A 26,168-nucleotide genomic window follows, 5' to 3' on the forward strand; every position below is an offset into this window, starting at 1 on the left:
CTCCACGAGTATTTGGAGCATTCAGATTAAAGATGAAAGCATACCCACTTGGCACAGATTTCAACGTCTAGTTTTGATACAATTTTGGTTGAATTCAACGTGAAATTCACAAAGAAATATAATATTATAATATATATTATTATATATATTAAAAGTTGAGTGAAAAAATATATATACCATTTCCTTTACATTGATTTGACTTTTTACAAATACAATCCGTTTTTTCCACGTTGATTCAACCTCATCACATTGAGTTTAAATTGTTGAAATAACGTGGAAACAACATTGATTCAATCAGTTTTGCACAGTTTGACAATACTGTAGGTTGTCAAACACATCCCACAAACTGATTATTGTTCTGCTGTAGGTTGATCTTGCCAGACAAAAGCACAAAATGTCCTTAGCAGCTGATTGGTCGTGTTTTGGGTCTCTTTAGAAATCTATCCAATCATTACATTTTAGTGGAGGGGAGGGCAAAGGACCGCACTTTAAAAAAAGAAAAAAGAAGCCTTTTAGGTCTCCCCTCGGAGTCCGGGTCCTTTCTAGGTATCGTCCTTCTAGGGAGATGTTTGCTGTTCACTGTGATGCTCTTTGGGGTCTAAGTTACTGTGAAGAGGTTTGACTATACTGCTGATGGGTGGTGGGGAGGGGGGAGGGGGGAGGGGGGGGGGGGGCTTTAAAACACGTTTCATTGATTTATTGACGTCTCTCTCTGATAGGTGAACTCTGATGGCGAGCTCCACAAACACCCCCAGTTGGAGGTGGACCTGGCTGCGGTCCGGGAGATGTACGGACACCACGCAGTATCTCTCAGGTAATATACAGGGACACCACGCAGTATCTCTCAGGTAATAAACAGGGACACCACGCAGTATCTCTCAGGTAATATACAGGGACACCACGCAGTATCTCTCAGATAATAATAATATACAGGGACACCACGCAGTATCTCTCAGGTAATATACAGGGACACCACGCAGTATCTCTCAGGTAATATACAGGGACACCACGCAGTATCTCTCAGGTAATAATAATATACAGGGACACCACGCAGTATCTCTCAGGTAATATACAGGGACACCACGCAGTATCTCTCAGGTAATAAACAGGGACACCACGCAGTATCTCTCAGGTAATAATAATATACAGGGACACCACGCAGTATCTCTCAGGTAATATACAGGGACACCACGCAGTATCTCTCAGGTAATAATAATATACAGGGACACCACGCAGTATCTCTCAGGTAATAATAATATACAGGGACACCACGCAGTATCTCTCAGGTAATATACAGGGACACCTCGCAGTATCTCTCAGGTAATATACAGGGACACCACGCAGTATCTCTCAGGTAATATACAGGGACACCACGCAGTATCTCTCAGGTAATATACAGGGACACCACGCAGTATCTCTCAGGTAATATACAGGGACACCACGCAGTATCTCTCAGGTAATATACAGGGACACCACGCAGTATCTCTCAGGTAATATACAGGGACACCACGCAGTATCTCTCAGGTATTAATAATATACAGGGCATTCGGAAAGTAGTCAGACCTCCTTGACTTTTTCCACATTTTGTGACGTTACAGCCTTATTCTAAAATTGATTAAATAAATGAAAAATCCACATTTGATATACACACTACCCCATAATGAAAAAGCGAAAACACGTTCATTTTTTTTGCAAGTTTATACAAAATTTAAAACAAATACCTTTTGCCATGAGACTCGAAATTGAGCGCAGGTGCATCCTGTTTCCATTGATCATCCTTGAGATGTTTCTACAACTTGATTGGAGTCCACCTGTGGTAAAATCAATCAATTGTACTTGATTTGGAAAGGCAGACACCTGTCTATATAAAGGTCCCACAGTTGACAGTGCATGTCAGAGCAAACACCAAGCCATGAGATTGAAGGAATTGTCCGTAGAGCTCCGAGACAGGATTGTGTTGAGGCACAGAGCTGGAGAAGGGTACCATAAAATGTCTGCAGCATTGAATGTTCCCATTCATAAATGAAGACGTTTTGAACCACCAAGACTCTTCCTAGCGCTGCCCAGCCAAACTGAGTGATCCGGGGGAGAAGTGCCTTTGGTCAGGGACTTTTGGCCAACGTGACACAACTGTGGAATGCATTGGAGTCAACATGGGCCAGCATCCCTGTGGAATGGGGAGGGGGTGGGGGGGGGGGGGTGAGTCAGTGTGGTTGGTGGTATATGGCAGGGCCTACTGGATGACTCATCACAGAGTAGAGAGCTGGTCTTCCAAGGGGGGGGGCGTGTGTGTGTGCGTGTGTGTGTGTGTGTGTGTGTGCGCGCGCGCTCTCGTGCGTAGTGCACCATTCTATGTGGAGAATAAGATATGAAAGGGTAGCTGTGCTGAATAATGCATTTTCATTGTAATGCTGATATACGACTTCAAACATGTTTTCCAGATGCAAAAAGCTCTCGATCAGCCTCTTTGTGTGGCATTTCTATGTTGAGATATCAAAGTAGCCAAGAGACAATGCGGAAATCTCCCATGTTTTCAACAATATGCATGTTGACTCTGACTGAAGGTGTCTTTATGGGACGATAGAGAACTGAAATCTGTTCATCTTCCTAACCTGTCGTAGGGAATATGGTGCCATCGACGATGTGGACATTGATCTCCACATCGACGTCAGTTTCCTAGATGTAAGTATAATAGTATTACCTTCCCATTCCTTTCATGTTGTCAGTTTTGATCTGATGAGCTTAACGCATTTCAAATTCATTTGACCATTTTGAAGTGGATTGACCCCATGTTAACCGTGTAGGTCTGCACCCTAAAATAGCATGGTTTAATGGATTGACCCCATGTTAACCGTGTAGGTCTGCACCCTAAAATAGCATGGTTTAATGGATTGACCCCATGTTAACCGTGTAGGTCTGCACCCTAAAATAGCATGGTTTAATGGATTGACCCCATGTTAACCGTGTAGGTCTGCACCCTAAAATAGCATGGTTTAATGGATTGACCCCATGTTAATCGTGTAGGTCTGCACCCTAAAATAGCATGGTTTAATGGATTGACCCCATGTTAATCGTGTAGGTCTGTACCATTTAGATAACATGGTTTAATGGATTGACCCCATGTTAATCGTGTAGGTCTGCACCCTAAAATAGCATGGTTTAATGGATTGACCCCATGTTAACCGTGTAGGTCTGCACCCTAAAATAGCATGGTTTAATGGATTGACCCCATGTTAATCGTGTAGGTCTGCACCCTAAAATAGCATGGTTTAATGGATTGACCCCATGTTAATCGTGTAGGTCTGCACCCTAAAATAGCATGGTTTAATGGATTGACCCCATGTTAACCGTGTAGGTCTGCACCCTAAAATAGCATGGTTTAATGGATTGACCCCATGTTAACCGTGTAGGTCTGCACCCTAAAATAGCATGGTTTAATGGATTGGCCCCATGTTAACCGTGTAGGTCTGCACCCTAAAATAGCATGGTTTAATGGATTGACCCCATGTTAACCGTGTAGGTCTGCACCCTAAAATAGCATGGTTTAATGGATTGACCCCATGTTAACCGTGTAGGTCTGCACCCTAAAATAGCATGGTTTAATGGATTGGCCCCATGTTAACCGTGTAGGTCTGCACCCTAAAATAGCATGGTTTAATGGATTGACCCCATGTTAACCGTGTAGGTCTGCACCCTAAAATAGCATGGTTTAATGGATTGACCCCATGTTAAAATAATAAAAACTCAAATCAAATTTGTCAATGGTCACATACACATGGTTAGCAGATGTTAATGGTCACATACACATAGTTAGCAGATGTTAATGGTCACATACACATAGTTAGCAGATGTTAATGGTCACATACACATGGTTAGCAGATGTTAATGGTCACATACACATGGTTAGCAGATGTTAATGGTCACATACACATAGTTAGCAGATGTTAATGGTCACATACACATAGTTAGCAGATGTTAATGGTCACATACACATGGTTAGCAGATGTTAATGGTCACATACACATGGTTAGCAGATGTTAATGGTCACATACACATAGTTAGCAGATGTTAATGGTCACATACACATAGTTAGCAGATGTTAATGCGAGTGTAGCGAAATGCTTGTTGCTTCTAGTTCCGACAATGCAGTAATAACCAACGAGTAATCTAACCTAACAATTCCACAACTACTACCTTATACACACAAGTGTAAAGGGATAAAGAATATGTACATAAAGATATATGAATGAGTGATGGTACAGAACGGCATATGCAGTAGATGGTATCGAGTACAGTATATACATATGAGATGAGTAGGTAAACAAAGTGGCATAGTTTAAAGTGGCTAGTGATACATGTATCACATAAAGATGCAGTAGATGATATAGAGTACAGTATATACATATACTTATGAGATGAGTAATGTTGGGTATAGAGGTCAACCGATTAATCGGAATGGCCGATTAATTAGGACCGATTTCAAGTGTTCATAACAATCGGAAATCGGTATTTTTGAGCGCCGACTTCCAATTATTTTTTTATTTAGCATTTCATTTTTATTAGATTTTTTATACCTTTTATTTGACTAGCCAAATCAGTTAACACATTCTTATTTTCAATGACTGCCTAGGAACTGTGGGTTAACTGCCTTGTTCAGGGGCAGAACGACAGATTTGTACCTTGTCAGTTCAGGGGTCCCAATCTTGCAACTGCACAGTTAACTAGTCCAACGCTCTAAACATTGCACTCCACGAGTAGCCTGCCTGTTACGCTAATGCAATAGAAACCAAGGTAAATTGCTAGCTAGCATTAAACTTATCTTATAAAAAACAACATTGCGAACTAATTTGCCAGAATTTTACGTAATTATGACATAACATTGAAGGTTGTGCAATGTAACAAGAATATTTAGACTTATGGATGCCAACTGTTAGATAAAATACCGAACGGTTCTATATTTCACTGAAATAATAAACGTTTTGTTTTCGAAATGATAGTTTCCGGATTCGATCATATTAATGACCAAAGGCTCGTATTTCTGGCAACCCCACATAGCCTGGTTCCTCTCTAGGTCTCTTCCTAGGTTTTGGCCTTTCTAGGGAGTTGTTCCTAGCCACCGTGCTTCTACACCTGCATTGCATGCTGTTTGGGGTTTTAGGCTGGGTTTCTGTACAGCACTTTGAGATATCAGCTGATGTACGAAGGGCTTTATAAATAAATTTGATTTGATTTTGATTTGTGTGTTATTATGTTATAATTAAGTCTGATTTGATAGAGCAGTCTGACTGAGCAGCAGCAGGCCCGTAATCATTCATTCAAACAGCACTTTAGTGCATTTTGCCAGAAGCTCTTCACAAGCACAGCACTGGTTATGACTTCAAGCCTATCAGCCTAATGGTGTAACCAATGTGAAATGGCTAGCTAGTTAGCTGGGTGTGCGCTAATACTGTTTCAAACGTCACTCGCTTTTAGATTTGTAGTAGTTATTCCCCTTGTGCTGCGGCTTTGGTGGAGCTATGGGTAACGATGTGTGGCTGTTGTCGATGTGTTCCTGGTTCGAGCCCAGGTAGGGGCAAGGACGGGGACGGTAGCTATACTGTTACACTGGCAATACTATAGTGCCTATAAGAACATCCAATAGTCAAAGGTCTCCTGAAATAGAAATGGTATAGAGGGAAATAGTCCTATAAATAGTATAATTAACTACAACCTAAAACCTCTTACCTTGGAACATTGAAGTCTCATGTTAAAAGGAACCACCATCTTTCATATGTTCTCATGTTCCGAGCAAGGAACTGAAACGTTAGCTTTTCTACATGGCACATATTGAACTTTTACTTTCTTCTCCAACACTTTGTTTTTGCATTATTTAAACCAAATTGAACATGTTTCATTATTTATTTGAGGCTAAATAGATTTTATTGATGTTTTATATTAAGTAAAAAATGAGTAATTCAGTTTTGTTGTAATTGTCATTATTACAAATATAAAAATAATCATCCGATTTAATCGGTATCGGCGTCGAAAAAATCATCGGTCGACCTCTAGTAGGGTATGTAAGTAAACATTATATTAAGTAGCATTGTTTAAAGTGGCTAGTGATATCTTTTTCATCAATTTCCATCAATTTCCATTATTAAAGTGGCTGGAGTTGAGTCAGTGTGTTGGCAGCTGCCACTCAATGTTAGTGGTGGCTGTTTAACAGTCTGATGGTCTTGAGATAGAAGCTGTTTTTCAGTCTCTCGGTCCCTGCTTTGATGCACCTGTACTGACCTCGCCTTCTGAATGATAGCGGGGTGAACAGGCAGTGGCTCGGGTGGTTGTTGTCCTTGATGATCTTTATGGCCTTCCTGTGACATCGGGTGGTTTAGGTGTCTAGTAGTGGTGGTGTAGGGCAGGTAGTTTGCCCCCGGTGATGCGTTGTGCAGACCTCACTACCCTCTGGAGAGCCTTACGGTTGTGGGCGGAGCAGTTGCCGTACGGTGATACAGCCCGACAGGATGCTCTCGATTGTGCATCTGTAGAAGTTTGTGAGTGCTGAGGTTGGACACGACGCTGTCTGTGTGGGTGGACCAATTCAGTTTGTCCGTGATGTGTACGCCGAGGAACTAAGTAAAAATACATAAAGCCGACAAAATAAAAACAGTAGAAAATCTATTGATGAAAATGATAGTTCTTTCAATCACATTAATCTCTGTACTCAGCCTGTCTGCCTGCCTGTCTTGATTTGAGCTATACTAGTTAAGTGCAATATTGTATCAAATCAATCAACTGGATCTGGTCTGAAGCTCTCTCTAGCGAACTTGCAATATTGTATCAACTAAAGCATACAGTGCCTTGCGAAAGTATTCGGCCCCCTTGAACTTTGCGACCTTTTGCCACATTTCAGGCTTCAAACATAAAGATATAAAACTGTATTTTTTTGTGAAGAATCAACAACAAGTGGGACACAATCATGAAGTGGAACGACATTTATTGGATATTTCAAACTTTTTTAACAATCAAAAACGGAAAAATTGGGCGTGCAAAATTATTCAGCCCCCTTAAGTTAATACTTTGTAGCGCCACCTTTTGCTGCGATTACAGCTGTAAGTCGCTTGGGGTATGTCTATCAGTTTTGCAAATCGAGAGACTGAAATTTTTTCCCATTCCTCCTTGCAAAACAGCTCGAGCTCAGTGAGGTTGGATGGAGAGCATTTGTGAACAGCAGTTTTCAGTTCTTTCCACAGATTCTCGATTGGATTCAGGTCTGGACTTTGACTTGGCCATTCTAACACCTGGATATGTTTATTTTTGAACCATTCCATTGTAGATTTTGCTTTATGTTTTGGATCATTGTCTTGTTGGAAGACAAATCTCCGTCCCAGTCTCAGGTCTTTTGCAGACTCCATCAGGTTTTCTTCCAGAATGGTCCTGTATTTGGCTCCATCCATCTTCCCATCAATTTTAACCATCTTCCCTGTCCCTGCTGAAGAAAAGCAGGCCCAAACCATGATGCTGCCACCACCATGTTTGACAGTGGGGATGTTGTGTTCAGGGTGATGAGCTGTGTTGCTTTTACGCCAAACATAACATTTTGCATTGTTGCCAAAAAGTTCAATTTTGGTTTCATCTGACCAGAGCACCTTCTTCCACATGTTTGGTGTGTCTCCCAGGTGGCTTGTGGCAAACTTTAAACAACACTTTTTATGGATATCTTTAAGAAATGGCTTTCTTCTTGCCACTCTTCCATAAAGGCCAGATTTGTGCAATATACGACTGATTGTTGTCCTATGGACAGAGTCTCCCACCTCAGCTGTAGATCTCTGCAGTTCATCCAGAGTGATCATGGGCCTCTTGGCTGCATCTCTGATCAGTCTTCTCCTTGTATGAGCTGAGAGTTTAGAGGGACGGCCAGGTCTTGGTAGATTTGCAGTGGTCTGATACTCCTTCCATTTCAATATTATCGCTTGCACAGTGCTCCTTGGGATGTTTAAAGCTTGGGAAATCTTTTTGTATCCAAATCCGGCTTTAAACTTCTTCACAACAGTATCTCGGACCTGCCTGGTGTGTTCCTTGTTCTTCATGATGCTCTCTGCGCTTTTAACGGACCTCTGAGACTATCACAGTGCAGGTGCATTTATACGGAGACTTGATTACACATAGGTGGATTGTATTTATCATCATTAGTCATTTAGGTCAACATTGGATCATTCAGAGATCCTCACTGAACTTCTGGAGAGAGTTTGCTGCACTGAAAGTAAAGGGGCTGAATAATTTTGCACGCCCAATTTTTCAGTTTTTGATTTGTTAAAAAAGTTTGAAATATCCAATAAATGTCGTTCCACTTCATGATTGTGTCCCACTTGTTGTTGATTCTTCACAAAAAAATACAGTTTTATATCTTTATGTTTGAAGCCTGAAATTAGGCAAAAGGTCGCAAAGTTCAAGGGGGCCGAATACTTTCGCAAGGCACTGTATGGTCAGGGTTGGGATGGAAAGAAAGAGGGAGGAGAGAGAGAGAGTGAAAGAGCGAGAGAAAGAAAACGAGAAAGAAAGAGCAAGCGAGAGAGAGAGAGAGAGAGAGAGACAGACAAGGAAGGAAAGAGGGAATGGGGAAAGAGAAGGAGAGAGCAGGGGAGAAAGAGAGAGAAGAGAATAGACCAATAGAGAGAGAGGTGGAGAGATAAAGAGAAAGACAGGGAGATATAGGGGAGGGGTTTTCCTCTGTTCCCCTGTCTTGCAGTGGGAGGTTATTTTTATCTGGGCACAGCCATCCCTCCTCCCACACAGACTTCTCAGTCAGAGTGACCATACATACAGTAGACTACATAGAGATATTCCACTATACCTTCATGTGCTGTACACATCTTCTCCTCTATATTCAACAAGAAAAAACAAGTGAAACAACATCTGTTCTTCACAGACAGTCCTTCCATCCTGCCATTTTCTGTGAAAGCACCATAAGATGTTATTACCACTTATAGTTAGTCACAACACATAATTCATTATAAGCGTTTTATAATGCATTACAGAGCACATGGTACATGATACACATATGTGCAGTGCCTTCAGAAAGTATTCATACCCCTGACTTATACCACATTTTGTTGTGTTACAGCCTGAATTCAAAATTGATTAAATCTTTTTTTTCTCTCACCACACAATACCATAACGACAAAGTGCAAACATGTTTTTACTACCCTCTCCACTACTGTCCCGTCGATGTGGATAGGGGGGGTGCTCCCTCTGCTGTTTCCTGAAGTCCACAATCATCTCCTTAGTTTTGTTGACGTTGAGTGTGAGGTTATTTTCCTGAACCACACTCCGAGGGCCCTCACCTCCTCCCTGTAGGCCGTCTCGTCGTTGTTGGTAATCAAGCCTACCACTGTAGTGTCGTCCGCAAACTTGATGATTGAGTTGGAGGCGTGCGTGGCCACGCAGTCGTGGGTGAACAGGGAGTACAGGAGATGGCTCAGAACGCACCCTTATGGGGCCCCAGTGTTGAGGATCAGCGGGGTGGAGATGTTGTTACCTACCCTCACCACCTGGGGGCGGCCCGTCAGGAAGTCCAGTACCCAGTTACACAGGGCGGGGTCGAGACCCGGGGTCTCGAGCTTGATGACGAGCTTGGAGGGTACTATGGTGTTAAATGCCGAGCTGTAGTCGATGAACAGCATTCTCACATAGGTATTCCTCTTGTCCAGATGGGTTAGGGCAGTGTGCAGTGTGGTTGCGATTGCGTCTTCTGTGGACCTATTTGGGCGGTAAGCAAATTGGAGTGGGTCTAGGGTGTCAGGTGATATGGATATGGTCCTTGACTAGTCTCTCAAAGCACTTAATGTTGACGGAAGTGAGTGCTACGGGGCGGTAGTCGTTTAGCTCAGTTACCTTAGCTTTCTTGGGAACAGGGACAATGGTGGCCCTCTTGAAGCATGTGGGAACAGCAGACTGGTGTAGGGATTGATTGAATATGTCCGTAAACACACCGGCCAGCTGGTCTGCGCATGCTCTGAGGGCGCGGCTGGGGATGCCGTCTGGGCCTGCAGCCTGGCGAGAGTTAACACGTTTAAATGTCTTACTCACCTCGGCTGCAGTGAAGGAGAGTCCGCATGTTTCCGTTGCAGGCCGTGTCAGTGGCACTGTATTGTCCTCAAAGCGGGCAAAAAAGTGATTTAGTCTGTCTGGGAGCAAGACATCCTGGTCCGTGACGGGGCTGGTTTTCTTTTTGTAATCCGTGATTGACTGTAGACCCTGCCACATACCTCTTGTGTCTGAGCCGTTGAATTGCGACTCTACTTTGTCTCTATACTGACGTTTAGCCTTGTCTTGCAATCAAAGAAGCCAAACAACACTATGTTAAAAAGAAAATAAGATGTTTCTGATTTTGTTTTGGTCGTCAGGAGGAAATAGCCCTGGCGTGGGACGTGATCCGCAGGGAACCGGTGATCGTGCGTCTTCACTGCTCTCTGACACAGTACCTGAATGGACCAGTCCCCACGGTGGACGTATTCCAGGTGTCGACTAAAGACCGGTTTGGACTGGGACATCAGATGAAGAAGTAAGTGACAGATGGTTCTGCCCTTTCAACACCTAGAGAGTGGAATTGTTGTTTAAATCTCTCAATTAATAGATACAATTACTTAATTCTTTAGAGTTGAGAGAGATAATCGGGGTGATAATCGGACATATGGAATTGTTTTAAAATGGGCATACTGTATCTATGTATCACTTGGCTACTTTAGGTATATAAACACCTACTCATTCAAGGGTTTTTCTATATTCTACATTGTATAACACATATGGAATCAAGTAGTAACCAAAAAAGTGTTAAATAAATCAAAATATATTTTTCAATGTGAGATTCTTCAAAGTAGCCTCCCTTGGCCTTGATGACAGCTTGGCATTCTCTCAACCAGCTTCATGAGGTAGTCCCCTGGAATGCATATCAATTAACAGGTGTGCTTTGTTAAAAGTTGTGGAATTTCTTTCCAAACAGTTGTGTTGTGACAAGGTACGGGTGGTATAAAGAAGATATCCCTATTTGGTAAAAGACCAAGTCCATATTATGGCAAGAACAGCTCAAATAAGCAAAGAGAAACGACAGTCCATCATTACTTTAAGACATGAAGGTCAGTCAATACAGAATATTTCAAGAACATTGAAAGTTTCTTCAAGTGCAGTCGCAAAAACCATCAAGTGCTATGATGAAACTGGCTCTCATGAGGACCGCCACAGGAAAGGAAGACCCAGAGAATAAGGATAAGTTCATTAGAGTTACCTGCACCTCAGATTGCAGCCCAAATAAATGCTTCCCAGAGTTCAAGTAACATACACGTCTCAACATCAACTGTTCAGAGGAGACTGCGTGAATCAGGCCTTTATGGTCAAAATTCTGCTAAGAAATCACTACTAAAGGACACCAATAAGAAGACTTGCTTGGGCCAAGAAACACGAGCAATGGACCTTAGACTGGTGGAAATCTGCCCTTTGGTCTGATGAGTCCAAATTTGTAATTTTTTCAGCATAATATTATATGGGAACTCCTTCAAGACTGTTGGAAAAGCATTCTTCATGAAGCTGCTTGAGAGAATGTCAAGAGTGTGCAAAGCTGTCATCAAGGCAAATGGTGGCTACTTTGAAGAATCTCAAATATTAAAATATATTTTGATTTGTTTAACACTTGTTTTGGTTACTGCATGATTCTATATGTGGAATTTCATAGTTTTGATTGTCTTCACTATTATTCTACAATGTAGAAGATAAAGAAAAACTCTTGAATGAGTAGGTGCTGAAACTTTACTACTATAGCCCATAGAAATGCATTCATAAATAGCAAGAAATGAAGGTCAAAAAATGTATGATAAGCAACCAGGTTTAGAAGTGTCTGTCATAAATAAATATATAAAATACAGTGCATTCAGAAAGTATTCAGACCCCTTAACTTTTTCCACATTTTCTTACATTACAGCCTTATTCTAAAATACCCCATAATGACCAATTTTTTGGTTGATATTTGTTTTTTACATAAATATACAAGACCATTTACTCAGTAATTTGTTGAAGCACCTTTGGCAGCGATTACAGCCTTGAGTCTTCTTGGGTATGATGCTACAAGCTTGGCACACCTGTATTTGGGGAGTTTTTTCCATTCTTCTCTGCAGATCCTCTCAAGCTCTGTCAAGTTGGATGGGGAGCGTTTCTGCACAGCTATTTTCAGGTCTCTCCAGAGATGTTCGATCAGGTTCAAGTCCGGGTTCAGGCTGGGCCACTCAAGGACATTCAGAGACTTGTCCAGAAGCTACTCCTGCATTGTCTTGGCTGTGTGCTTAGGGTGGTTGTCTTCTTGGAAGGTGAACCTTCACCCCAGTCTGAGGTCTTAAGCACTCTGGAGCAGGTTTGGACTAGTAACTGGAAGGTTGTGAGTTCAAACCCCCGAGCTGACAAGGTACAAATCTGTCGTTCTGCCCCTGAACAGGCAGTTAACCCACTGTTCCTAGGCCGTCATTGAGAATAAGAATTTGTTCTTAACTGACTTGCCTGGTTAAATAAAGGTACAATAAAAAAATTAAAAGAATGATGGAGGCCACTGTGTTCTCGGGGACCTACAATGCCGCAAATGTTTCGGTACCCTTCCCCAGATCTGTGCCTCGATACAATCCTGTCTCGGTGCTCTACAGACAATTCCTTTGACCTCATGGCTTGGTTTTTGCTCTGACATGCACTGTCAACTGTGTGGGACCTTATATAGACAGATATGTCTAAATCGTGTTTGAATCAATTGAATTTACCACAGGCGAACTCCAATCAAGTTATAGGAACATCTCAAGGAAGATGAATGGAAACAGGGATGCACCTGAGCTCAATTATATTCTCATAGCAAAGGGTCTGAATACTTATGTAAATCAGGTATTTCTGTTTTTATTTTTTTTATTATAAATTAGCACATTTTTCCCCCCAAAAAACTGTTTTCGCTTTGTCATTATGGGGTATTGTGTGTAGATAGATTTTAGAATACGGCTGTAACTTAACAACACAAGAGGAAGGGGTCTGAATACATTCTGATGGCAGTGTAGGTGGCAATATTTCACAGCAGATGCGGAAGTGCGAAACTGGTGGATTGAGACGCATCCAATGCAACAAAAAAAAAAACAACAACAACAACAACAACAACAACAACATATCTCTTAAATGTATGGATTTTTATGGGTATTGTTTTGTTATGTAACTTAGATTGACTCACTGGTGTGTCAATCCAACCCTATGGGGTTTTCATTTTTTATACAACTAGATACAGTTAGTAGTTGAAATTAGTGCAGACAAGGAAATGTCTTTCTTTTGAAGGAAATGAGCCCGAATCTGTTGAATTGTGGATCCCTTCATTGGATAATGAAGGGATCCACATGGTGGCGACAGGGTAGCCTAGTGGTTAGTGTTGGACTAGTAACCGGAAGGTTGCAAGTTCAAATCCCCGAGCTGACAAGGTACAAATCTGTCGTTCTGCCCCTGAACAGGCAGTTGCCCACTGTTCCTAGGCCGTCATTGAAAATAAGAATTTGTTCTTAACTGACTTGCCTAGTAAAATAAAGGTAAAATACAAAAAATAACACGTTTGTTTCTTCTCTCTACAAAGATAATGTGATGTTACATCCTTTATTTCCCTCTCTCTCTTCAGGATAATGCAGACGTTTGTCACCCAGCAGTGGAAACTCCAGAGTAAAGAGAAACTCAACTGCTCTCGCAACAAAAACAAGGGTGACAAGAAGGGCAAATCTCCCCTCCACATCTTCTCGACCCTCCGCAGGTCAGAGAAACATCCTAACACTGACATTTTACGTCTAACATAATTATCGATTTGAATCTGTCTGTCACTGTAATTAAACTACAGACATTTCTTGTTCCTTACCACATAGGCACTTACTGTATCTGAAAGGATCAGATAGGTATGATATGGTAGTATCTCCACTTTTGCTCTCTGATTGGTTAGGCAGAATTGAGCCTGGGTTTACTCTCTCCGTTCCCATCATGTGTGTATCTTGGACAATAAAGTTATCTTCGTCTTCAGATCTCCCAGCTACCCGCCTCCCGGCTGTGTCAAGAGCAAAAAGAAGCTGAAGCCAGAACAAGATGGCGTCTCTAAATCCCACCGCCTTCTCCGTCGGACTTACACCAGCACCGCCAAACAGCAGGTTGAGGTGGACGGCTGCGGCCCCGGGACCAAGACTACCCACCGTCTCCTGGGCCTTTCCCTGTCCAGCGGAGACCCCCGTATGGACCACGGAGGAGGGCCCGGACCACTGCCCTTCAAACCCCACCGCCTGGGCAGGCCCTGCATGGCTGTGGTCAAACCAGAGGACCTCCGACCCGCTCCCCATAAGCTCCTGCCTCGCTCGTGCTCCGGCGACCCCCGCTGTGAGCATGCGGGAGTGGGAGGAGGTGGGGGAGGGGGTGGTGGTGGAGGAGGTAGTCTTGGGGGAGGTAGTCTTGAGGGAGGTAGTCTTGGGGGAGGTGTTGGTGGTGGAGGAGGTAGTCTTGGGGGAGGTAGTCTTGGGGGAGGTAGTCTTGAGGGAGGTAGTCTTGCGGGAGGTGTTGGTGGGCTGGGCCCGAGTGGTGGTGGAGGGGGTAGTCTTGGTGGATGTAGTCTTGGGGGAGGTAGTCTTGGGGGAGGTGTTGGTGGCCTGGGCCCGAGTGGTGGTGGAGGGGGTAGTCTTGGTGGATGTAGTCTTGGTGGAGGTAGTCTTGGGGGAGGTTTAAAGCACCACAGGCTGCTCAGTAGGTCGTGCTCTGGTTCTATCAGGACGGAGAAGCTGGATGGACTGAAACACCACCACCTCCTCAGCAGGTAAGATGATAACATATTAACATCCCCAAAGATAACATATTAACATCCCCAAAGATAACATGTTAACGTCACATCCCCAGGGATAACATATTAACATCCCCAAAGATAACATATTAACATCCCCAAAGATAACATATTAACATCCCCAAAGATAACATATTAACGTAACATCCCCAAAGATAACATATTAACATCCCCAAAGATAACATATTAACATCCCCAAAGATAAAATATTAACATCCCCAAAGATAACATATTAACGTAACATCCCCAAAGATAACATATTAACGTAACATCCCCAAAGATAACATATTAACGTAACATCCCCAAAGATAACATGTTAACATCCCCAAAGATACCATGTTAACGTAACACCCCCAAAGATAACATATTAACATCCCCAAAGATAACATATTAACATCCCCAAAGATAACATATTAACGTAACATCCCCAAAGATAACATATTAACATCCCCAAAGATAACATATTAACGTAACATCCCCAAAGATAACATATTAACGTAACATCCCCAAAGATAACATATTAACATCCCCAAAGATAACATATTAATGTAACATCCCCAAAGATAACATATTAACATCCCCAAAGATAACATATTAACGTAACATCCCCAAAGATAACATATTAACATCCCCAAAGATAACATATTAACATCCCCAAAGATAACATGTTAACATCCCCAAAGATAACATGTTAACATCCCCAAAGATAACATGTTAACGTCCCCAAAGATAACATATTAGCGTAACATCCCCAAAGATAACATATTAACATCCCCAAAGATAACATATTGACGTAACATCCCCAAAGATAACATATTAACATCCCCAAAGATAACATATTAACGTAACATCGTACTTTATTGATCCCCAAAGGAAGGAACATTTGTTGGCACCAGATGATACATAAATACGCAAAAACAAACACTAAAAGCAGCAACTCATGTTACCTCAGGTCCTACTGCCTCATCAATGCCTCCATGTTACCTCAGGTCCTACTGCCTCATCAATGCCTCCATGTTACCTCAGGTCCTACTGCCTCATCAATGCCTCCATGTTACCTCAGGTTCTACTGCCTCATCAATGCCTCCATGTTACCTCAGGTCCTACTGCCTCATCAATGCCTCCATGTTACCTCAGGTTCTACTGCCTCATCAATGCCTCCATGTTACTGCAGGTCCTACTGCCTCATCAATGCCTCCATGTTACCTCAGGTCCTACTACCTCATCAATGCCTCCATGTTACCTCAGGTTCTACTGCCTCATCAATGCCTCCATGTTACCTCAGGTCTACTGCCTCATCAATGCCTCTATGTTACCTCAGGTCCTACTGCCTCACCAATGCCTCCATGTTACCTCAGGTCCTACTGCCTCATCAATGCCTCTATGTTACCTCAGGTCCTACTGCCTCATCAATGCCTCCATGTTACCGCAGGTTCTACTGCCTCATCAATGCCTCCATGTTACCTCAGGTCCTACTGCCTCCATGTTACCTCAGGTCCTACTGCCTCATCAATGCCTCTATGTTACCTCAGGTCCTACTGCCTCATCAATGCCTCTATGTTACCTCAGGTCCTACTGCCTCATCAATGCCTCCATGTTACCTCAGGTCCTACTGCCTCATCAATGCCTCTATGTTACCTCAGGTCCTACTGCCTCATCAATGCCTCTATGTTACCTCAGGTCCTACTGCCTCATCAATGCCTCTATGTTACCTCAGGTCCTACTGCCTCATCAATGCCTCCATGTTACTGCAGGTCCTACTGCCTCATCAATGCCTCTATGTTACCTCAGGTCCTACTGCCTCATCAATGCCTCCATGTTACCTCAGGTCCTACTGCCTCATCAATGCCTCTATGTTACCTCAGGTCCTACTGCCTCATCAATGCCTCCATGTTACCTCAGGTCCTACTGCCTCATCAATGCCTCTATGTTACCTCAGGTCCTACTGCCTCATCAATGCCTCTATGTTACCTCAGGTCCTACTGCCTCATCAATGCCTCCATGTTACCGCAGGTCCTACTGCCTCATCAATGCCTCCATGTTACCTCAGGTCCTACTGCCTCATCAATGCCTCCATGTTACCTCAGGTCCTACTGCCTCATCAATGCCTCCATGTTACCTCAGGTCCTACTGCCTCATCAATGCCTCTATGTTACCTCAGGTCCTACTGCCTCATCAATGCCTCTATGTTACCTCAGGTCCTACTGCCTCATCAATGCCTCCATGTTACCTCAGGTCCTACTGCCTCATCAATGCATGTTACTGCAGGTCCTACTGCCTCATCAATGCCTCCATGTTACCTCAGGTCCTACTGCCTCATCAATGCCTCCATGTTACCTCAGGTCCTACTGCCTCATCAATGCATGTTACTGCAGGTCCTACTGCCTCATCAATGCCTCTATGTTACCTCAGGTCCTACTGCCTCATCAATGCCTCTATGTTACCTCAGGTCCTACTGCCTCATCAATGCCTCCATGTTACCTCAGGTCCTACTGCCTCATCAATGCCTCCATGTTACCTCAGGTCCTACTGCCTCATCAATGCCTCTATGTTACCTCAGGTCCTACTGCCTCATCAATGCCTCCATGTTACTGCAGGTTCTACTGCCTCATCAATGCCTCCATGTTACCTCAGGTTCTACTGCCTCATCAATGCCTCTATGTTACCTCAGGTCCTACTGCCTCATCAATGCCTCCATGTTACCTCAGGTCCTACTGCCTCATCAATGCCTCTATGTTACCTCAGGTCCTACTGCCTCATCAATGCCTCTATGTTACCTCAGGTCCTACTGCCTCATCAATGACTCTATGTTACCTCAGGTCCTACTGCCTCATCAATGCCTCTATGTTACCTCAGGTCCTACTGCCTCATCAATGCCTCTATGTTACCTCAGGTCCTACTACCTCATCAATGCCTCTATGTTACCTCAGGTCCTACTGCCTCATCAATGCCTCTATGTTACTGCAGGTCCTACTGCCTCATCAATGCCTCTATGTTACTGCAGGTCCTACTGCCTCATCAATGCCTCCATGTTACTGCAGGTCCTACTGCCTCATCAATGCCTCCATGTTACCGCAGGTCCTACTGCCTCATCAATGCATGTTACTGCAGGTCCTACTGCCTCATCAATGCCTCCATGTTACTGCAGGTCCTACTGCCTCATCAATGCCTCCATGTTACCTCAGGTCCTGCTGCCTCATCAATGCCTCCATGTTACCTCAGGTCCTACTGCCTCATCAATGCCTCCATGTTACCTCAGGTCCTACTGCCTCATCAATGCCTCCATGTTACCTCAGGTCCTACTGCCTCATCAATGCCTCCATGTTACCTCAGGTTCTACTGCCTCATCAATGCCTCCATGTTACCTCAGGTCCTACTGCCTCATCAATGCCTCCATGTTACCTCAGGTCCTACTGCCTCCATGTTACCTCAGGTCCTACTGCCTCATCAATGCCTCCATGTTACCTCAGGTTCTACTGCCTCATCAATGCCTCCATGTTACCTCAGGTCTACTGCCTCATCAATGCCTCCATGTTACTGCAGGTCCTACTGCCTCATCAATGCCTCCATGTTACCTCAGGTCCTACTACCTCATCAATGCCTCCATGTTACCTCAGGTTCTACTGCCTCATCAATGCCTCCATGTTACCTCAGGTTCTACTGCCTCATCAATGCCTCCATGTTACCTCAGGTCCTACTGCCTCATCAATGCCTCCATGTTACCTCAGGTTCTACTGCCTCATCAATGCCTCCATGTTACTGCAGGTCCTACTGCCTCATCAATGCCTCCATGTTACCTCAGGTCCTACTACCTCATCAATGCCTCCATGTTACCTCAGGTTCTACTGCCTCATCAATGCCTCCATGTTACCTCAGGTTCTACTGCCTCATCAATGCCTCCATGTTACCTCAGGTTCTACTGCCTCATCAATGCCTCCATGTTACCTCAGGTCCTACTGCCTCATCAATGCCTCCATGTTACCTCAGGTTCTACTGCCTCATCAATGCCTCCATGTTACTGCAGGTCCTACTGCCTCATCAATGCCTCCATGTTACCTCAGGTCCTACTACCTCATCAATGCCTCCATGTTACCTCAGGTTCTACTGCCTCATCAATGCCTCCATGTTACCTCAGGTTCTACTGCCTCATCAATGCCTCCATGTTACCTCAGGTCCTACTGCCTCATCAATGCCTCCATGTTACCTCAGGTCCTACTGCCTCATCAATGCCTCCATGTTACTGCAGGTCCTACTGCCTCATCAATGCCTCCATGTTACCTCAGGTCCTACTGCCTCATCAATGCCTCCATGTTACTGCAGGTCCTACTGCTTCATCAATGCCTCCATGTTACCTCAGGTCCTACTCCAGCAGTACCAAGATGGGCAAAGCAGCAGACATCTTCAAGGACTCTGTGTCTCTGTCCGAGGGGAGGCGGCTCTCTCTTACCTCAGGGCTCATCGGGATCCTCGCCCCTTCGCTCGCCACGCCAACGCCGGTCAGTAAGGCTGCTGGTGATTGATTGATCCGAAAGGCATCCTCTCATGATTGGTTGATCTTGATTTTTCATTAGAAACAGGGATTGTTGACCTTTTTTGGATCACAGGCAGGTAACAAACTTCCCTCTCTTCCTTTACAGCCAAACAATGGAGCCAAGTCCATACCAATAAAAGACAGAGGTTTCCTCGTCCAGGTAAATGCTCCCTGAATTTCACCTGAGCTTCTTCTTCTATCAATAATATGTTCTGTAAACGTTTACTTCAAGCAAATGTGTACATGTAGAATGAGTTAATACACGTTATAAAATCTATATGAGCATTTATCATGTTCTCTAATCATGCCTTCTGTCACAACAGACCATGGAATATGCTGAGCAGAGGATTCCGGTCCTGAATGAGTTCTGTGTGGTGTGTGACGAACCACACGTGTTCCAGAACGGACCAATGCTCAGAGTGAGTACTGTACACACATACTAACACACAGTACAAGAAGAGAGAGAAAAAAAACCAGAGCTATATTCAGTTCAGCCCATACAGCTAAATGTAACCAGACCCCCGTAAGGTTTTAAAGCAGAGATGGGCAACCCCAGTCCTCGAGAGCCTGATTTGGTGTCACAGTTTTGCCCCCAGTCCCAACTAACACACCTGACTCCAATAATCACCTAATCATGATCTTCAGTTTAGAATGCAATTTGATTAATCAGCTGTGTTTGTTAGGAATGGAGAACAAGAGTGACACCAATCAGACCCTGGAGGACTGGAGTTGCCCACTCCTGTTTTAAAGCATGATGTGATGTTGGCACCAACCAGAGAAGTACTTAGTCCTAATGATACGACTATAGATCACTGTCCTGAGTCCTAATGATACAACTATAGATCACTGTCCTGAGTCCTAATGATACAACTATAGATCACTGTCCTGAGTCCTAATGATACAACTATAGATCACTGTCCTGAGTCCTAATGATACAACTATAGGTCACTGTCCTGAGTCCTAATGATACAACTATAGATCACTGTCCTGAGTCCTAATGATACAACTATAGATCACTGTCCTGAGTCCTAATGATACAACTATAGATCACTGTCCTAATGATACAACTATAGATCACTGTCCTGAGTCCTAATGATACAACTATAGGTCACTGTCCTGAGTCCTAATGATACAACTATAGATCACTGCCCTGAGTCCTAATGATACAACTATAGATCACTGTCCTGAGTCCTAATGATACGACTATAGATCACTGTCCTGAGTCCTAATGATACAACTATAGGTCACTGTCCTGAGTCCTAATGTACGACTATAGGTCACTGTCCTGAGTCCTAATGATACAACTATAGATCACTTTCCTGAGTCCTAATGATACAACTATAGATCACTGTCCTGAGTCCTAATGATACAACTATAGATCACTGCCCTGAGTCCTAATGATACAACTATAGGTCACTGTCCTGAGTCCTAATGATACAACTATAGGTCACTGTCCTGAGTCCTAATGATACAACTATAGGTCACTGTCCTGAGTCCTAATGATACAACTATAGATCACTGTCCTGAGTCCTAATGATACAACTATAGGTCACTGTCCTGAGTCCTAATGATACGACTATAGATCACTGTCCTGAGTCCTAATGATACGACTATAGATCACTGTCCTGAGTCCTAATGATACGACTATAGATCACTGTCCTGAGTCCTAATGATACAACTATAGATCACTGTCCTAATGATACAACTATAGATCACTGTCCTAATGATACAACTATAGATCACTGTCCTAATGATACAACTATAGATCACTGTCCTGAGTCCTAATGATACAACTATAGATCACTGTCCTGAGTCCTAATGATACAACTATAGATCACTGTCCTGAGTCCTAATGATACAACTATAGGTCACTGTCCTGAGTCCTAATGATACAACTATAGATCACTGTCCTGAGTCCTAATGTACGACCTTAGGTCACTGTCCTGAGTCCTAATGATATGACTATAGGTCACTGTCCTGAGTCCTAATGTACGACTATAGATCACTGTCCTGAGTCCTAATGATACAACTATAGATCACTGTCCTGAGTCCTAATGATACAACTATAGATCACTGTCCTGAGTCCTAATGATACAACTATAGATCACTGTCCTGAGTCCTAATGATACGACTATAGGTCACTGTCCTGAGTCCTAATGATACAACTATAGATCACTGTCCTGAGTCATAATGATACAACTATAGATCACTGTCCTGCGTCCTAATAATACAACTATAGATCACTGTCCTAATGATACAACTATAGATCACTGTCCTAATGATACAACTATAGATCACTGTCCTGAGTCCTAATGATACAACTATAGATCACTGTCCTGAGTCCTAATAATACAACTATAGGTCACTGTCCTGAGTCCTAATGATACAACTATAGATCACTGTCCTGAGTCCTAATGATACAACTATAGATCACTGTCCTAATGATACAACTATAGATCACTGTCCTAATGATACAACTATAGATCACTGTCCTGACTCCTAATGATACAACTATAGATCACTGTCCTGAGTCCTAATGATACAACTATAGATCACTGTCCTGAGTCCTAATGATACAACTATAGATCACTGCCCTGAGTCCTAATGATACAACTATAGATCACTGTCCTGAGTCCTAATGATACAACTATAGATCACTGTCCTGAGTCCTAATGATACAACTATAGATCACTGTCCTGAGTCCTAATGATACAACTATAGGTCACTGTCCTGAGTCCTAATGATACAACTATAGGTCACTGTCCTGAGTCCTAATGATACAACTATAGATCACTGTCCTGAGTCCTAATGATACGACTATAGATCACTGTCCTGAGTCCTAATGATACAACTATAGATCACTGTCCTGAGTCCTAATGATACAACTATAGATCACTGTCCTGAGTCCTAATGATTCGACTGTAGGTCAGGGCTTTGTATACCAGTAGTACTTGTGGTAGACTGACTGTGGCTGTTTCTGACTCATTTAACCCAAAACAACCTACTTGCTAACGAGCAGCACACCCATTACTATATGTACCAGACAGTAGACTGTTTTGGCCCTAGATGTACCAGACAGTAGACTGTTTTGGCCCTAGATGTACCAGACAGTAGACTGTTTTGGCCCTAGACGAACCGTCCAGTAGACTGTTTTGGCCCTAGACGAACCAGACAGTAGACTGTTTTGGCCCTAGATGTACCAGACAGTAGACTGTTTTGGCCCTAGATGTACCAGACTGTAGACTGTTTTGGCCCTAGATGTACCAGACTGTAGACTGTTTTGGCCCTAGATGGGAGATGATCTGATCCCGTCTATGTGGTGTGTCCACCCCACAGCCCACGGTGTGTGAGCGAGAACTGTGTGTGTTTGCCTTTCAAACACTGGGGGTGATGAACGAGGCAGCCGACGAGATCGCCACAGGAGCTCAGGTATGCGTGCGCACTCACGACACACACACACACACACACACACGCAGCTGGCTAAGTGTCCGTCTCTGTTTCCTAGGTGGTGGACCTGTTGGTGTCCATGTGTAGGTCTGCTCTAGAGTCTCCCAGGAAAGTGGTCATCTTTGAGCCATATCCCTCCGTGGTGGATCCGTGTGACTCCCAGGCACTGGCCTTCAACCCCCGGGTATGGTTTACTAACCCTGAACCTACTAACAGCCTTAGGCCTTCAACCCCCGGGTATGGTTTACTAACCCTGAACCTACTAACAGCCTTAGGCCTTCAACCCCCGGGTATGGTTTACTAACCCTGAACCTACTAACAGCCTTAGGCCTTCAACCCCCAGGTATGGTTTACTAACCCTGAACCTACTAACAGCCTTAGGCCTTCAACCCCCGGGTATGGTTTACTAACCCTGAACCTACTAACAGCCTTAGGCCTTCAAGCCCCAGGTATGGTTTACTAACCCTGATCCTACTAACAGCCTTAGGCCTTCAACCCCCGGGTATGGTTTACTAACCCTGAACCTACTAACATCCTTAGGCCTTCAACCCCCGGGTATGGTTTACTAACCCTGAACCTACTAACAGCCTTAGGCCTTCAACCCCCGGGTATGGTTTATTAACCCTGAACCTACTAACAGCCTTAGGCCTTCAACCCCCGGGTATGGTTTACTAACCCTGAACCTACTAACATCCTTAGGCCTTCAACCCCCGGGTATGGTTTACTAACCCTGAACCTACTAACAGCCTTAGGCCTTCAACCCCCGCGTATGGTTTACTAACCCTGAACCTACTAACAGCCTTAGGCCTTCAACCCCAGGATATAGCTTTTATCAGCAGTAATTTGATGAATTCCCGCAATAAATCCACCCCCCACAAAAAAATATAAGATTTATAAGACTAATCCATATAGAGACCATTTAGTTGAATATGCAGAGGACTTTAGTTGTTGTTGGTAGATCCTTGCTGAATTTCACTGTGTCCTTTTCTGAAGTGGTTCATACTGCCTGTGATCCATGATGCTTGTGGTTCATTTCAGAAAAAGGACTATGACCGAGTGATGAGAGCCCTTGACAGTCTCACCTCTATCAGAGAAATGTCCCAGGTAACTAACCCTAACCCTTGACCCTTAGCTCTATCAGAGAAATGTCCCAGGTAACTAACCCTAACCCTTGACCCGTAGCTCTATCAGAGAAATGTCCCAGGTAACTAACTCTAACCCTTGACCCTTAGCTCTATCAGAGAAATGTCCAGAGGTAACTAACCTTAACCCTTGACCCTTACCTCTATCAGAGAAATGTCCCAGGTAACTAACCCTAACCCTTGACCCGTAGCTCTATCAGAGAAATGTCCCAGGTAACTAACTCTAACCCTTGACCCTTAGCTCTATCAGAGAAATGTCCCAGGTAACTAACCCTAACCCTTGACCCTTACCTCTTCATCGTGTTTAGGACCTAATTCGTCATGTCTCTCATCCCCTCCTATGTCTCCCCTGTGTGTGTGTGTGTGTGCTGTCCCGTTGTACCCATTGAGCCAGTGGTGTTAAATGAAGGTTGTTTCTCTACAGGCACCTTACCTGGAGATTAAGAGGCAGATGGACAAGCATGATCCTTTAGCTCACCCCTTACTGACATGGTAAGAAACCCCTTACTGACATGGTAAGAGACCCCTTTACTGCCATGATAAGAAACCCCCTTACTGCCATGGTAAGAAACCCCTTTACTGCCATGGTAAGAAACCCCTTTACTGCCATGGTAAGAAACCCCTTTACTGCAATGATAAGAAACCCCCTTACTGCAATGATAAGAAACCCCCTTACTGCGATGGTAAGAAACGCCCTTACTGCCATGGTAAGAAACCCCTTTACTGCCATGGTAAGAAACCACTTTACTGCCATGGTAAGAAACGCCCTTACTGCCATGGTAAGAAACCCCTTTACTGCAATGGTAAGAAACCCCTTTACTGCAATGGTAAGAAACCCCTTTACTGCAATGATAAGAAACCCCCTTACTGCAATGATAAGAAACCCCCTTACTGCGATGGTAAGAAACGCCCTTACTGCCATGGTAAGAAACCCCTTTACTGCCATGGTAAGAAACCACTTTACTGCCATGGTAAGAAACGCCCTTACTGCCATGGTAAGAAACCCCTTTACTGCAATGGTAAGAAACCCCTTTACTGCAATGGTAAGAAACCCCTTTACTGCAATGATAAGAAACCCCCTTACTGCAATGATAAGAAACCCCCTTACTGCGATGGTAAGAAACGCCCTTACTGCCATGGTAGGAAACCCCTTTACTGCCATGGTAAGAAACCCCTTTACTGCCATGGTAAGAAACCCCCTTACTGCCATGGTAAGAAACCCCCTTACTGCCATGGTAAGAGACCCCTTACTGCCATGGTAGGAAACCCCTTTACTGCCATGGTAAGAAACCCCTTTACTGCCAAGGTAAGAAACCCTTTACTTGATTTCCCCAATAAATCAATTTTTTTTCTGAAACATAAGATTTTGTATCACGAGTCCCGAAATCGAAAAAAGGTTTCAAAATTGTTTTATGTTATTTATTCATTTCAGAGGCAAAAGGAGCAAAACCAATGTTTCCGGCTGTTAGGCCATTGTCAGCCTGCAATTCAATCAGTAGTCAGAGACATTGACTGTCATATTGAATGTACAGTTAGACCAGGACATGAGACAGTGGATTCATACATTCAACAGAAGAGAAAGTGTGAATGACAGTTTAAAGTATGTCACAACAGGGCAATCTAGCAGCAGCTAGTGGTATTATTATTATTGTATTGCAAACTGTTAATGCCTAATGTAACCCGTTTTGTTCTTCTCTCTAGGGTAATATGCAGTAACAGGTCACACATCGTCAAACTACCAGTAACCAGAGTGAGTTTTATACATCATTAGAGGAGATTACATTTTTAAAACAATAATAATTTAACCTTTTATTTAAACTAGGCAAGTCAGTTAAGAACAAATTCTTATTTTACAATGAAGGCCTACCGGGGAACAGCGGGTTAACTGCCTTGTTCAGGGGCAGAACGACAGATTTGTACCATGTCAGCTCGGGGATTTGAACTTGCAACCTTCCGGTTACTAGTCCAACGCTCTAACCACTAGGCTACGCTGCCTCCCCACTAGATGGAACTAGAGTTACTGAAAAACTACAACTAAATATAAACAAATGTAATATATATATATGGTTAAGTCTGACTTAATCTTAATCTCCCTAGACGATGTAATATATATATATATGGTTAAGTCTGACTTAATCTTAATCTCCCTAGACGATGTAATATCTCTCTGATGGTATTTTCTCGTCCGGCGTTAGGTCTTTTC

General features: G+C 43.5%; 1 protein-coding gene across 3 annotated transcripts in view; it reads left to right on the forward strand.

The window, feature by feature from the left end:
* Positions 1–26,168, forward strand: part of LOC109879538 (protein mono-ADP-ribosyltransferase PARP8) — an 83,919-nt gene that overhangs the window by 44,290 nt on the left and 13,461 nt on the right. Inside the window, exons 7-20 of one of the 3 annotated variants that reach the window (XM_031829569.1) lie at positions 720–814; positions 2,622–2,682; positions 10,383–10,540; positions 13,655–13,783; positions 13,893–13,922; positions 14,045–14,821; positions 19,203–19,341; positions 19,483–19,536; positions 19,700–19,795; positions 22,713–22,805; positions 22,882–23,007; positions 23,862–23,927; positions 24,390–24,457; positions 25,667–25,715. In XM_031829569.1, the coding sequence (XP_031685429.1) occupies positions 720–814; positions 2,622–2,682; positions 10,383–10,540; positions 13,655–13,783; positions 13,893–13,922; positions 14,045–14,821; positions 19,203–19,341; positions 19,483–19,536; positions 19,700–19,795; positions 22,713–22,805; positions 22,882–23,007; positions 23,862–23,927; positions 24,390–24,457; positions 25,667–25,715 (1,941 nt within the window). The remainder of the gene's footprint in view (positions 1–719; positions 815–2,621; positions 2,683–10,382; positions 10,541–13,654; positions 13,784–13,892; positions 13,923–14,044; positions 14,822–19,202; positions 19,342–19,482; positions 19,537–19,699; positions 19,796–22,712; positions 22,806–22,881; positions 23,008–23,861; positions 23,928–24,389; positions 24,458–25,666; positions 25,716–26,168) is intronic. The other 2 variants (XM_031829572.1, XM_031829571.1) reach the window with 2 other exon arrangements.

This window comes from Oncorhynchus kisutch, linkage group LG8, assembly GCF_002021735.2.
Source record: "Oncorhynchus kisutch isolate 150728-3 linkage group LG8, Okis_V2, whole genome shotgun sequence".
In the NCBI taxonomy this organism is placed as follows: Eukaryota; Metazoa; Chordata; class Actinopteri; order Salmoniformes; family Salmonidae; genus Oncorhynchus; species Oncorhynchus kisutch.